We start from the raw sequence: 12,901 nt of genomic DNA, 5'->3' as shown, positions 1-12,901 counted from the left end.
GTTTCGGCACTCCAATCATTCGCAAACGCTATAACGCCTGACTAGGCCCAATAATTTCTTTCCCCCAATTTCTCACGCAAGTCAAACCCCTTTGGTTGTGCATCCTCACAACTCGGCTTATTCGTCTCCCTTCTCAATCCTAGGTGTTCTTTAGCTTGAAGTCTATCTTCAATATCCACTGGCAACAATCAAATAGCGCGTCAGATTTCCCTCGACACGGCGTACTTGCTCCTCTGTCTCAACAAATGTCCCCACCGAAACAGTACGTACGGGATGGGAGCGAGCACACATGAGATGCACGCCAGGATGGTCAGCGTGTAGGCTGTACCCATATTCTTATAGAACGGAATACCAACCACCGTCATTCCACCGGCACAAACGTAACGCACCAGTGCAACGAACGTCAATGCTGATGCCGAGTACACCTCATAACTGTCGATGATGTACATGTAGGCGCAAATGAACACACCCATGACACCATATCCGAACAGGCCGACCGCTAGAATGGGCGACCAGATCGAGATTGTTGGGTTGGAAGTCCAGCCCATCCAAAACAGAGATATCGGAATGGATACGGCAGAGCCAAGCATGGCGTACCACAGCCGGATCTCAGGGTTGAATTGGCTGCCTTCGCCCCTTGATTCCGCTAATTTCATCTGTCTTGTGGTCATGCGGTATATGATTGGGATCAGAATAAACGTGAATTGCAGCCCGACGAACATCGCAATGAATATGACATTGCTCAGGCCCTGTCCGATAGCGTAAGGGTACTCGAAAATCCATGGCCAGCCGATCAGGAAGGTGAATAGGACAATATAGACCACCGACAGATAGAATGTCATGGCGATGATGATCGGCTCCGTCAACATGACAAATGGCCGAGTCATGCTAACTTTCAGTCGACTGAAAAGCGTAGCCTCAACAATTTCGTGTTCAGACCTGTACCGATCATCGCCCGTGATCCGTCGAAGATGCGCAGCCTTCCACTGGAGAAGAAGAGGACTGTATGTCTCCGGCATGAACAGCAAAGTCAGCAACATCACAAGCCCGGCCAAAATCAAGGTTGTCCACTCGGTCCACCTCCAGCCCACCGAGGAACTGGGGCCGATATACGCTCCCATTACCGCACCCAGCATTGGTCCACCAAAGGCTGCAATGGCGTACAGTGGAAAACCCCATGTCTTCTCAAGGCTGTTAAACATGTCTGACACCGAACCACCAGAGCATACGAGTGGCGTCGAGGCGGCGCACCCTGCTAGAAATCTGAAAGTAATCTGAGCACCGAAGTTTGGTGCCAGGCCAGACGCCATAATCCAGACCATATAGACGAACACGGATCCAGCGTAGACATAGTTGCGTCCGAATGTCTCGGAGAAAGGGCCGGCGATCAAGGACCCCATTCCCTGTCCAATGAGGTACATACCTACAAAACGATTAGTAAGATGCTCTTCGACGCAAATATCCAGTGAATCGACTCACCAGTAGCCAGACTCTCAGCGACATCACTCACGCCCAGATCCTCAGCAGCCTGCGGCAGAATCGTCGCATCGATTCCACTAGCAACTCCAACAGCTCCGGCAATCAGACTAATCTGCAGAGTGCAGCATACACGTTTGGCGACCGTCCAGTTTCGAGGATTCGCTGGATCGTTTGGTCCTTCCCACCCGACGACGAAAACCTTGGATCCTTTGCCTTCGTGCGTCGCACGTTCACGAGCGTGAATACCTGTCAAGGAATGCCCAAGAGCTGCGCGCGCGCTGTACTGCGTCGCGGCGGTATGTGTTCGATGAGCTGGCAAGCCCGGGTCATCGTCGCTACTGCTGCTCGATGCCGAGGACGACGACAACTGACGTTCCAGATCCGGGGATGACTGATCTTCCCGCGGAGTTTGGGCCTCCTTCTCTCTCAGTGGCCCCTCATGACTGGTATGCTGGCCGTGAGTTCCATCTTGCGGCGCCGCGCCACTGCTATGTGTTATCAGTGCTGCTCTCTCACGATCTCGCTCAATCTGGGCTTGCACGGCGAGACCGATGCGTCTGTTTTGGAGGAGGGATTGCATGCCTGGGAATTGCTTTTGGTACTCAACGCTAAAACACCACTGCTCTGGAATTCTCGACCGGCCGGTACTTGACTAATAAGGAGACGTGAGAGGCGAAGAGTTAAGGCACACCGCTGACCACGGACACCGAAAAACATTTCGTAGCTTACGTCGCTACTGTGATTATCAATCTGCCCTATCTGCTCCACAGTGGAGTGTGCTACAGGGAAGGCATTGATAGACAGCTCGGGTATGTGCCGGTAATGACTGGTCAGATTCGGCTCAAGTTGTATTCGACGTCATGCACAGAGTACGGCTCCGTAAAGATGTCATATAATAATACTATGACCGCGAGAATGCTTATATAATAATAGTAATAAAAATAATTTTAAATATAAATTTATATATTAATTAGTTCAAAGAACTTTTAATCAATATATAATCATTCTTATTATTAGTATATAATTCACGCACATAACGCGTCGCCTCTGATTGACTTGGCGATAGAATGGCGATAACGAGTACGCGATACGCGATGTTCCGCCATATGCGATGTTCCGCCATAGGCGATGACCCGCCATACCACGCGAGGTTCCGAGAAATATGCTTATATGTCAGCCTAGAGCTTGTTAGTCCGTTCTGTCATGTATACAATAGGGTCTTTGTATGAAATGTATTTTTATACCAATTTCAACAGGCTATATCTGGAATGAAAGTGCCATCTCTAACGTAATGTCGCGGGTTCCCTCAGCCAAGTGGATAAACACCAACTTAGTATGCGGCTTGACTCGGGCCCTGCGCTCCCACCCAGAGGAAGCCTGCCCGCGATGGGCATAGTCTTGCGTGCTTTGCTTGAATATGACTACGACAAATCCATATGCACATAGCAGGTGCCAGTTCGAAATATGCAGTGACCGTCCCAATTTTGCTATATTGAACTTTGGACGATGCTATGCTCTCTACAATCGTCCTTCGCCTCGCCTAGCTTCTCATCCAACCCATAAGTATTAGGCATATGCAGTTTCCTATATTTGCGTAAGTAGATGGTGGTTCCTCCAGCGTCAAAGGCCCTGTGAAAAGAATAGAGCTTAAACGCCGAACAGGGAGTGGCTCCACCTCTTGCTCCGTTACTCCCGCTTTATCCATCCGTTCCGTTGTTTCCCCGGCCAAATAGAACACGCTGCTTTGGACGCTATACTATAGAGTAGCTAAAATGACCATCAAATGGAGCCTATCAAGGGAATTGCAACAAAAATGTACATTTCTGGGCGTGGCTCCGTACCGGCCAAACCATTACTTATGATCCTGAGTCTACCTTAACAATAGCAGGAATGAAGCCGTCGTGAAGACTTTCGCCCTGCGAAATGTCCCACGATATCAAATTGTCCATGAGGACCACGTCTCTAACAACCATGTGCTCATATCCCCGGCCCGTACCCATCGTGTAGTTCCCACTAAATGCTGTTGTCCGATCAAAACACAAATATCAGGCTGGGCACGATCCTGAGCAAGCTCTCCGGACTGCGCGTGTAAATATAATAAAAGTCCGTTGGAAACAGCGTTTAACTCCAACGGAACCTCTTTTCCCCTGTGCCGCAAAGACAGCCCGACGACAAAAACGGCCCTTCGAACAATACTGGCCCACCCCAGCCGCTCCCCTCCCCCTTTCTACCAGCTCAACCCAGGCACAAACCTCCTCATAACCATCTCCACGTACCAGACCGGAAACCCCCACCGCTCCCTCGCCTCCCTGACGCCCGCGCTCATCCTCCCGACGTATTCGGGCCAGGGCGCCCGGGGCAGGACGTGCACGAGATCCACGTAGGCCAGCGCCTCCACCCTCCGCGCCTCCTCGAGGGTCTCCGGGTCCAGCTCGCTCACGGCCAGCACGAGCTTGTTGTACGCGAAGGGGACGCCCTCGCAGGCGTCCAGGGCGGCCTCGTCCGCGGGCGGGAGGCGGTACAGGACACCGTAGACGCCCGGGTGGTGCCCGGCGTCGACGGGGTCGTCGTTTACCCCTAGACCGTGCTCCTGCTTCTCGGGCGACGACGACGGGTCGGAGGTGGGTGCCCGCACGATGTTGGCGTAGCGCCGCTCGTTGATGATCCAGTCCCAGCCGTCGAGGCGCGCGAGGCCGACGGCGGTGGCGTGCGGGCAGCGCTGGGACATCTGGGTCGAGGAGAGGTTGGAGCCGTAGGCGAAGTAGAGCTTTCCCCTTGCTCCTCTGTTATCATTAAACTGCTGCTGCTGCTGTTGTTCCGGGGCATTGCTGGTTGGTTCTGAGTTGGCCTGTGGTGTCTCTGCGACCGCTGCCCCGGCGGCTTTCTTTACCAGGTGTTCTGTTTGTGTCATTATGTTCGGAGGTCCCTGTGTGCTGTAAACTTGGTAAGTAAAAGAATTAAAAAGCTAGGTACGCAGCAGATTGAAGTTGAGCAGAGACTGGGTGGTATGTATATGCGTACATGAACAGTAAGAACGAATCAGTTTATGAGTTAGGCCAGCAGCGGCCCGTGATAAGTGCTTAGGGCTTCGAGCAGATAGGAGGCAAGATCGTAATCTTGAGAAATAGTAGTGATGTAGGTTGTCCGAACTATGATTTGCGGGGTTGTGGTCGAGATAGATATAAATACCCACGGCACTGGTCAGGTTGTGTATCAAAACAAAGCCGCCACATGTACACGTTAAAACTTATTGAAGTGGAACCATCAAGATGCGACGTGTGACAGCCTGCAAGAAGTTGAAAAATCAGCACAGTGTATTATGGTCAGCACTCGACGATGTTTCAGCAGCAAGGTTATGAACGGGATTATAAACAGCAATTAGCAAGCTTTGTTCACGTGATTCGCCAACCGAACTGCCTCGCTCCCACCCTTGCCCCCTGTGTGAAGCCCAGTCTGCCGCAAATAACAATGCCGTTACCGTATCTAATACAAGGAGTCCGATATGTGCTTTGCGATTCTCCAGCCCTGATCGTGCCACGGTGCTGGAGTGCCGCCTTCTCTCCGGTTATCTAGCCCCGTCACCACCACAACCTTCCTAAGCCGAGCCCTCACGATCAGGGCTGGACGTTGAAGGCAATGCAGACGCAGTTTCGTCCCGTGGGTCTCAGAAATACACAAGCCGAAGCCAGTAGTTTACATTCCCTCAAAGTCACCACCAAGATCGTCCTCATCTAGGTCGCCATCTTGTATCTCCTTGGCCATCTCCCGCTCACGCTCTCGAGCTTCTTGTGCATTCTTGAGTTCTAAACGGTGCTGGTTCATGGGAAAGCGCATAGCCTAAAAGAAAGTGGCGATCAGTACAGGTATAGTAAAAGAAAAAAAAAAAAGGAAAGAAAAAAGGAGCGTAACATACCTTGACGCTCTCGTCATGCAGCGCGAGACAGGCACGAATACGATCGTGGAAAGCCTCGCCTGGCTCCCTCGTGGCGTAAACATCGCCAACTTCCTTGCTCTTCATGAAGCCGTTCTCGCGGTCCAGGGTTGCCTCGATGACGCCATCCCTGATTGCCTTTGCCACAATGTATTCTGCGCTTTCTTCGCTTCCCAGATGGAGACGGATGCAAATATCGCGAAGCGAGATACGGCTGTAGCTCAAGCTCATCATTCGAATACCGGTCTTGATGACGTTCTGGCGTAAGCGCAGGATGAGAGTGTAAGTACCTTCGCGGCGGAAGGTCTCGGCATGATCGGCAATAGTTGTCTCAAAGTCCTCCAGGTTACCCACCCGGACAGCTTGAACAAGAAGGAAGTATGGGTGCAGAGACTGCTCCATGTTGGCGGCACGGAATGTGGCCCTCTCGGGGATGTCGCCCATCAACAACTCGACCACCAAGAGTAGCTTGGTGGCGGTTTGAGAGAAACCCAGGGCACATGAGCTGGCAGGCGCCTTACGAGTGGCAGCGGTCAGGTGCTCGTGCGCCTCGGTGTATCGCAGCTGGATAGCTCTGATTCTACCCAGGTAGTAAAAAAAGCGCGCTACTTGGTTGTTGGCGGCGTTCTCGGGGAACTGTGTATGAGATACGAGGAGGTCGGCTTGCGAAATATGCGACGTCAAGAGGTAATTGCGTAGCAGAAGCACAATGACAGTGGCTTGAACATCGACGTCTTTTCGCAGGACGGCCGTTCGGAGGGCCGCGAGCAATGTAGGTCGAAGCAAGACGACAGGCGACTGAGGGGATGGTGGCGCAGGGGCGAGCTGTTCTGCAAACAAGGAGTAGTAGAAGTAGACCTTAGCAGAGAGGGAGTCGAGAGTTCTCCGGTTGAGGGACTGGACACGGTCTGAGAGGTACTCGGAGAACCTGACGCCCTGCTGGTACTCCTTGTGGTCAAACAGATAAACCTGGACGAGGATGCCCAGGAAGATATCAACCTCGGGGAGAGGCTCCTTGTCCTTCTTGCTGCTGCCGTTCTTTGCCGACGCCTTTGTCTCGCTGTCGATCTCTATCTCGGCTCCGGGTTGACGGCCAAGCTGTACATTCTGCTTGCCGATAGCGGCCAACAGGGCCTTGGCGACGTTTGTTGACGACGATGCCGCCGAGAAGGACTCGGCGATGGCTTGTGCGAGAATGTCGGGGGTAAGACGCTTGCGCAGGGATGAGATGGACCGCAGAGCTCTCAGTGTGAATCTGGCATCAAACAAGATCACAGCGCGGTCGAGCAGAGCGAAATTGCTCTTGATATCTATGAATCAGAAGGTTGAGTTAGAACCAACGGGAGATCCACACGACAAAAGACGAGGCGGCGAAGAGCGATGGGGGATAGTCAACAGAGGGGTGCAAGTACCTGCGATGGCCTGAGTGACTGGGTCTACCTTGACCTCAAGGTCATCGGCTTTGTCCGTGTCGTCCATGTCAACATCGCCATCAGCATCGGCGGGCGGGGGTGCAGATGACTGTTTGCTGTTTTTCGACGGGGGCACGACGACTGTCATGTCTTCGCCCTCCTTGGCAACCTTCTTGCCCTTGCCCTTGCCCTTCAGTGACGCCTTCTCATCGGTCATGTCAACGTCTTGGTTCTTGCGGGTCTCGATGGGCTCCTTGCCGTTGCGGCTGGGTGTTTTTCCGGGCATGTTACCAGCTGTGCGGGTGTTGATAGGTGGTGATTGGCAGTTTGGGTTTTCGAGGCTTTGGTTCTTGTTTTGCTTTGTTCGGATGGATGGATGGGGGTTTCTGGTTGTTTAGTGGTGACAGATGACGATGATGGTGATGATGATGGATGATGATGATGAGCTGTAGCGAGGTTGACGGCGGCAGCGTCGATGGTGGACGGATGCGCGCCAGTTCGGGCCCTGCAGAAATTGGGGCGAGCTCTCAGTTGCCAGCTGTGCTTGGCTTGAGGTGCTAGGTGCTGCTTGCTAACAATGTAAACCACTCCAGTGCCTGATGGCTTCGATCGCGTGCCTGGTGGGTCGGAAACTACAAGCAACACGCAATTGCATCAAACAAACAAAGAAGTGGGTGTCCTAGAACACAGGATATCTGTTTGTGAAGTTGCCGTCGCAATTCAGGGCAAGCTTGTGTTCTGATGGTACACTGATTCGAATGGGAGATGGAAAGACCAAGGAAAGACCAAGGCGAAGGACGAGACAGAATACGTTGCTTGGCCAAAACTTAGTTGGAGTGTGCTGCGATGCACCATAGCTAACTAACCGTACTGTAATAACAGCTACAGCTACAGCAAGAGTAAGATACTGTAACTTATGTTAAGTTAGTCAGTCAGGCATACGTGCATATACGTGGAAGGCGCCGGACATCTACAAGCAAAGTGTCCGAAATACTCGACAGTTGGAGATAAACCACTTGAGTAGCTACAGATAGTCCTTCTTTAGCCAAAGCTGAAACGCAAAGATGAACGGCAAAGGAGGCCTTTACTTCATTTGGTCCATTCTCGTTTGAGTGCGTTGGATATGCTAAAGAATCTCATATTCTCATAATTTCATCCTGTTCAAATCTGCTGCGCTCTGCCGACAACTTCCAGCTGAGTCGCGCCAACCAAGTTGGGACACTTCGCGCAACAAACTAACACCCGGGCCAGCTGCAGCTGCTGAACAACTACGGCAACTGGGCGCGCAGAGCCTCCCCTCCAGCAGAAGGCGGGCAGGCAGCATCTGCAAACGTCAGGGACTCCATTTTTAAAATGCGGCTGCTGACTAGACCAACTAGACCCATTGCGCCGGCACTTTTAGGCCCCAGATCAGGTACAGGCTGCAGTACGGACTCATACTTCAGCCATTGGTGGTCTGCGCTACGAAACAACATGTACCTTTGAGCTTGCGACGCCGTACCCTGTCGAGTCTTGTGCTTGGCGGGCTTTTCCCCCTTGTCTTGGGATTAGTTAGAGTTATCTTTGAGCTTCTCTTTGAAGCTTTGATGCTATGTATATCAACAACTATTCTTGAAAACAAAATACCAGAGACATTTTTTTTTCTTTTTCTGTTTTCTTAGAACTTCGTCGAATCTGCACACAAGGTAGCACCCACAAGTAGATCTGTCATCTTTTTTTTCTCCTTCGGCTTTTTTTCTCTGGTGAATATGCAGAAATACATGGCTTGTGTAACCCGGCCGGCTGCACATGTTCACGGTTGTAAATGAAATCACTAGCTCCGGAGGTTCCATATGTGGTCACCCGGCTGCTGTTGCACCTCAATGAGAGGCCGAGAAAAATCTATACAATTGGATCAGGAAACATAAAGCATCTGCGCAACTGCGTCGGGCATCACTATTTTCAGGATAATCAGAATAATCCATGTTGTCCTATGCATGTATTGCCAGTAGAATTCCGCGTGTCTCATGGCAATGTTCAAGAAGCCGTTGAACGCAACACAAGACAACAACAACAACCAACAACAACAACAAAAAGTCCTACATGGAACATACACATGAGTGTTGGCGGAGTAATCATCAATTCATTTGCAAAGCATGTCCGGTTTTCCTATGGGTATCTAGTCTGACCCTATTCCCTGTCCGTAACCCCAAACTCAGAACGCCGAAATACGAATGCATGACCAACCCATACAGTTCATGGCGGAAGACTTCTTGAGAACATGAGATGATATGACTTGAAAAGAAAAAGAAAAGAAAAAGAATTTCCTAGTGAAGCTGAAGGGTGCTTATGACACCTCTACTCCACAGAGACGTCAAGCTTCTCCAACAAGCGCCACTCATTTGCGCTTGTAAACAAGAGACAGACGATCATCGTTGTCACCTTGATCAATTGTTAGCTCCAATCTGCGATTGGTAGCAGGGTTGCAAGGAGCCTTGGCTCGAGGAGCAGGAGGCATATCGGATGCCGAAATCCCCAGTGCAGTCGGAGTAGTGGCAGACTGAGAACAAATTCAAGTAAATGAGGATCCCATGGCAGACATGTCATATCTGCCCCAAACAGAAGAAGCGTCCGTTCCATTGGCCCTCGTCGGCACCGAGCCATGCTTCTGAACCCATTCGTGTGCTTGTGTACCACCAAGCGGCCTCCTTCTACTGAACGCCATGCCATGACTTTTGTCGATCACAGGTGCCCTGGCTTTTGCTCGTTTCTTTCCGCGCTCCACGGCGGTGTCAGCCTCTGGACGATCGCTCTACTTCTCGTCTCTCGTGACCTTGGCCGCTTGGACGGCACTGACCTTGGAAAGCCAGGCCCCGTTGGGTTGCGGTTTACGCACAGTACGCAGCTCGTCGGATGTGAAACCAGGAACACGAATGTTGTAAACGCGCTCGAGGACAAGCTGCAGGTCACGAATCTCGAGAACTTTAGAACCACGCTCCTTGGCCAGTCTGCAAGCTTGGTAGAGGACGTTATCCACAAAGTGGTCTGCAACCTGGTTGACGGACTTTGAATTCAGTCAGTACGGGTCTAATATAACTAATCGTGAGAGAGATGTGAGGCTGGAATGGTTATGCTTCTGGTGTTTAAGCTAGCTCTCGGATTCAAAAGCGTGATTACTTACCTCTTCAACATCCGGAGTAAGGTAGTTGCCGTCTTGGCCGGGCGGTGCACCGCCACAAACTTGTCGGACAAGTTCATCAAGCTTCTTCTTGTTCAGAACGTGCTCGCCTTCGGCCTCGTAATTGAAAGTCGGGTTCTTGTTGATGACGGGCTGGTTCATCGTGCCACCAGCAGTTCCGAGACCATTCCCCAGAGTTGGACGGCCTGCGTTCACACCTCCACCGGTGGCAACGGGCTGGGGAATCGCTTGTGCCCTGTCCGGCAAAGTCTTGGGAATTGGCATCTTGGGAACAGGGACGGCGCCAGCTGGGTGTTGGGCGCCAGGATGATGCGGGTGAGCATGCGGATGGCCAGCTTGGGGCGTATTGGCAATTCCAGCCGAGCCGGGGGTAACAGCGGATACAGCACCTGCGTTGCCTTGTTGGCCAAGTGTAGGAACCTGCGATGACGAATGCTTGTTAGCCAGTGCCATCGCACCCGCGTGAGATAACGGCCGCGCAGCACCAGGAGGACCTGCTGTTGTTGGAGTGGCTGCCTGAGGCGTCTGAACGCGTGCTGTATTTTGTGTAGGTGTTCCTGCCGATGGCGCCGTGTTTGCGGCGGCTGCTGCTGCTGCTGCCAAGGCCGTATTGACGGGCGGAGGTGGGTGAGGCTGCGAACCTGGCTCAATCTTGACTTGGGTTTGGGGGGCAGCCGCAGCTTGTGACTGCGCGGAAGGTGCAGTGGTTTGAACGGATAGCCCCGGTGCCCCGGAAGTGGTGGGTGTTGGCGGGGCGCCTGGTTGGCGATTGATGCCGGCAGATTGCAAATTCTTTGCGGCGTCCATGGCAGCATTCACGGAGGCTGTTGCTGCTTGCATCGGATTTCCAGGAGTGGCGGCCGGCTGTGGGCGAGCTGGCTGACTGGCATTCTGTGCACCGGGGGCAGTTGCGCCATCATGTAGGCCTTGAGATGCCTGTTGCTTGATACTGTCGGCAAATCTCTTGCCCTCGGCGTACGTCTTCCTGGCTGACTCCATGTCAGTATTCAGCCTGGACTGCTCCTCCTGTGTGAACTGTTGGCCCTTAGAGGTCCTGTCCTTAACGAGAGCTTGCATCTGCAGGATCTTCTTCTGGTTCTGTTCCATCAAAGTGAGAGCCTTCATGTACTTTGTCTTGACATCCGACCTATACTTTCCCGCCTTGTCGGGGTCACTTGCAATATCAGGTGGCAGACCAACCCTCAGATTGTTGACCATTTGGAGGACTGCTTGTGATACCTGGGGCAAGTTGGCCATCGTTGGCCGCGGTTGTCCTCCAGGTGTCGCGACGGCAGCAGCGCCCCCATTCATGGCAGGGTTTGGTCTCGCTTGAGCGACCAAGTTGGCGCGGTTAGCAGCCAGAGCCGCTGCATTTGCTGCACTCAAGCCGGGAGTCTGCTGGCCTGGGGGCTGCGGCTGTTGCTGCTGCTGCTGCTGCTGTTGTTGTTGCTGTTGCTGCTGTCCTGGGCCCCCCTGGCCCTGTTGAACCTGTTGTGCTTGTCGGCGCATATTGGCGACCTTTCCCCATACCATGCGAGAGAAGTCGGAGATTTTAGTCCTGGCTTGCTTGTGCGCTGCAGTATCCGGGGGGTTGTTTTCCATGGCATCCCAAAGCCCTCTAAGTCCTCGTTCGTATTTCTCTTTGTCGGCGTCGGAGAGGATTTCGAGGTTGCGCATCTGCTCCGGTCGATACATGGGGATGCGCATCTGCTGGGCTTGCGCCGCGCCAGGCTGGCCTTGAGGTTGGGCGCTCATGATGTGCGACGTGTCGGAGATCAAATGTGCGAGCCGATGAGCAAGATTCAGCAGATTCGTGACGACAAAGGGGCCAAGATAGGTTATGAATCAGGAGATGCAGAGCAGGATAAATTCGTGGGTTACAATAAATGGCTGTGATGAAGCGGAAATCACCTAGCCCGCCAATAAGGGCGAAAGGGCCGCAATTGCTGGACGGCAAACAGACTTGGCAAGGACCCGAAAACTTGGCGTAAGGGTACAGTGTGATGACTCTCACAGCTTGTGAAGATCGTGGATTGCAAGTGAGAGAAGTAGAAGTAGAATGATTCTAGCTCGCGAGCAAGGCTGAAGCTTGAGGTGAGCACACATGTAGGTCGCGGCTAAGTTAGTGCTTCGGGCTTGATGTTACTTAGAGGCCTTAGCGTTGTGGCGCAACGCGTTTTGACTCCATAACCAAATTGCTGGCCAAATCGCTCCAGGAGGTCCAAGCGTCTATTCATGGTTGCCATGCTGCCATGACGGATCCGTACACAACCTTGAATCTTGACAACCTTTGCTCTTGTTGTAATGAAAGGCTCTGTAAAGCAATATGTATACTTGGCTCATTATTATTGTTGGATCCTGTACGCGGCGTTCAGTCTACTTTGCTTGTGCTTCCCGGTCCATTTCTGATTACCTCGGGGTACTGAGGGACTTCATCATGAGCTCACCCAACTGATTCCCATTCTTGATGCTTGCTTGAATTTTCTCCATTATTTTTCGTTGGTTTATCCTTTTCGGAACAGATCATATATAACGCGTCACACTAGTGTGCATCACTAACGGGGTGCAATATGCCTTTACCCTCATCCTACTAACTAATATCTCTATGATGGTATGTGCTCGGACCTTGTTGTATATTATTACCTTATCGCTGTTGCCCTTATACATAACAAAAGACGCAATCAGCGTGGCAGTAATTTGATATCAATCAGTTTTGTTCAATTCGTCGCACAAGTCACAGCATGCTCAATTGTCTTGTGAATGTGGTCTATTCACTACTTGGCTAAATGACCAGTGAAGGTCCTCCATCAGCGTCACATCGGATCTATATGTTAAATGAAATTATAAAATCGCTAACAGCCCGCAAATGCCCGCTTTCTATGCAAAACCTCGAAGCTTCAT

The 12,901-nt window shown here is 52.0% G+C and overlaps 4 protein-coding genes across 4 annotated transcripts; all 4 read right to left on the bottom strand.

Annotated features, from left to right (window-relative positions):
• Nucleotides 1-200: 200 nt before the first annotated feature.
• BKA67DRAFT_512161 (major facilitator superfamily transporter) lies at nt 201-2,059 on the bottom strand (the record flags this gene model as incomplete). Its single annotated transcript, XM_046097451.1, has 3 exons — nt 201-1,423; nt 1,480-1,947; nt 1,996-2,059. 3 exons carry the CDS (start codon nt 2,057-2,059, stop codon nt 201-203), a joined length of 1,755 nt encoding a protein of 584 aa, XP_045962291.1.
• Nucleotides 2,060-3,705: 1,646 nt separating this feature from the next.
• Nucleotides 3,706-4,808, bottom strand: BKA67DRAFT_557043 (uncharacterized protein; the record flags this gene model as incomplete). Its single annotated transcript, XM_046102215.1, has 2 exons — nt 4,501-4,808; nt 3,706-4,412 (listed from the first exon to the last, which is right to left on the bottom strand). The coding sequence occupies exon 2, from the start codon at nt 4,388-4,390 to the stop codon at nt 3,707-3,709; it is 684 nt and encodes a 227-aa protein (XP_045962290.1). The 5' UTR covers nt 4,391-4,412; nt 4,501-4,808.
• Nucleotides 4,809-5,172: 364 nt separating this feature from the next.
• BKA67DRAFT_512758 (proteasome regulatory subunit C-terminal-domain-containing protein) lies at nt 5,173-7,108 on the bottom strand (the record flags this gene model as incomplete). Its single annotated transcript, XM_046097501.1, has 3 exons — nt 5,173-5,316; nt 5,393-6,720; nt 6,823-7,108. The coding sequence occupies 3 exons, from the start codon at nt 7,106-7,108 to the stop codon at nt 5,173-5,175; spliced, it is 1,758 nt and encodes a 585-aa protein (XP_045962289.1).
• Nucleotides 7,109-9,613: 2,505 nt separating this feature from the next.
• On the bottom strand, nt 9,614-11,755 carry BKA67DRAFT_514036 (transcription initiation factor TFIID subunit A-domain-containing protein; the record flags this gene model as incomplete). Its single annotated transcript, XM_046097620.1, has 3 exons — nt 9,614-9,865; nt 9,983-11,239; nt 11,339-11,755. The coding sequence occupies 3 exons, from the start codon at nt 11,753-11,755 to the stop codon at nt 9,614-9,616; spliced, it is 1,926 nt and encodes a 641-aa protein (XP_045962288.1).
• Nucleotides 11,756-12,901: the final 1,146 nt, after the last annotated feature.

Source organism: Truncatella angustata, assembly GCF_020726525.1.
Source record: "Truncatella angustata strain MPI-SDFR-AT-0073 chromosome Unknown BKA67scaffold_2, whole genome shotgun sequence".
NCBI classification, from domain to species: Eukaryota; Fungi; Ascomycota; class Sordariomycetes; order Amphisphaeriales; family Sporocadaceae; genus Truncatella; species Truncatella angustata.
The sequence above is the reverse complement of the archived record's forward strand: the minus strand, read 5'-3'. Positions and strand labels throughout refer to the sequence as shown.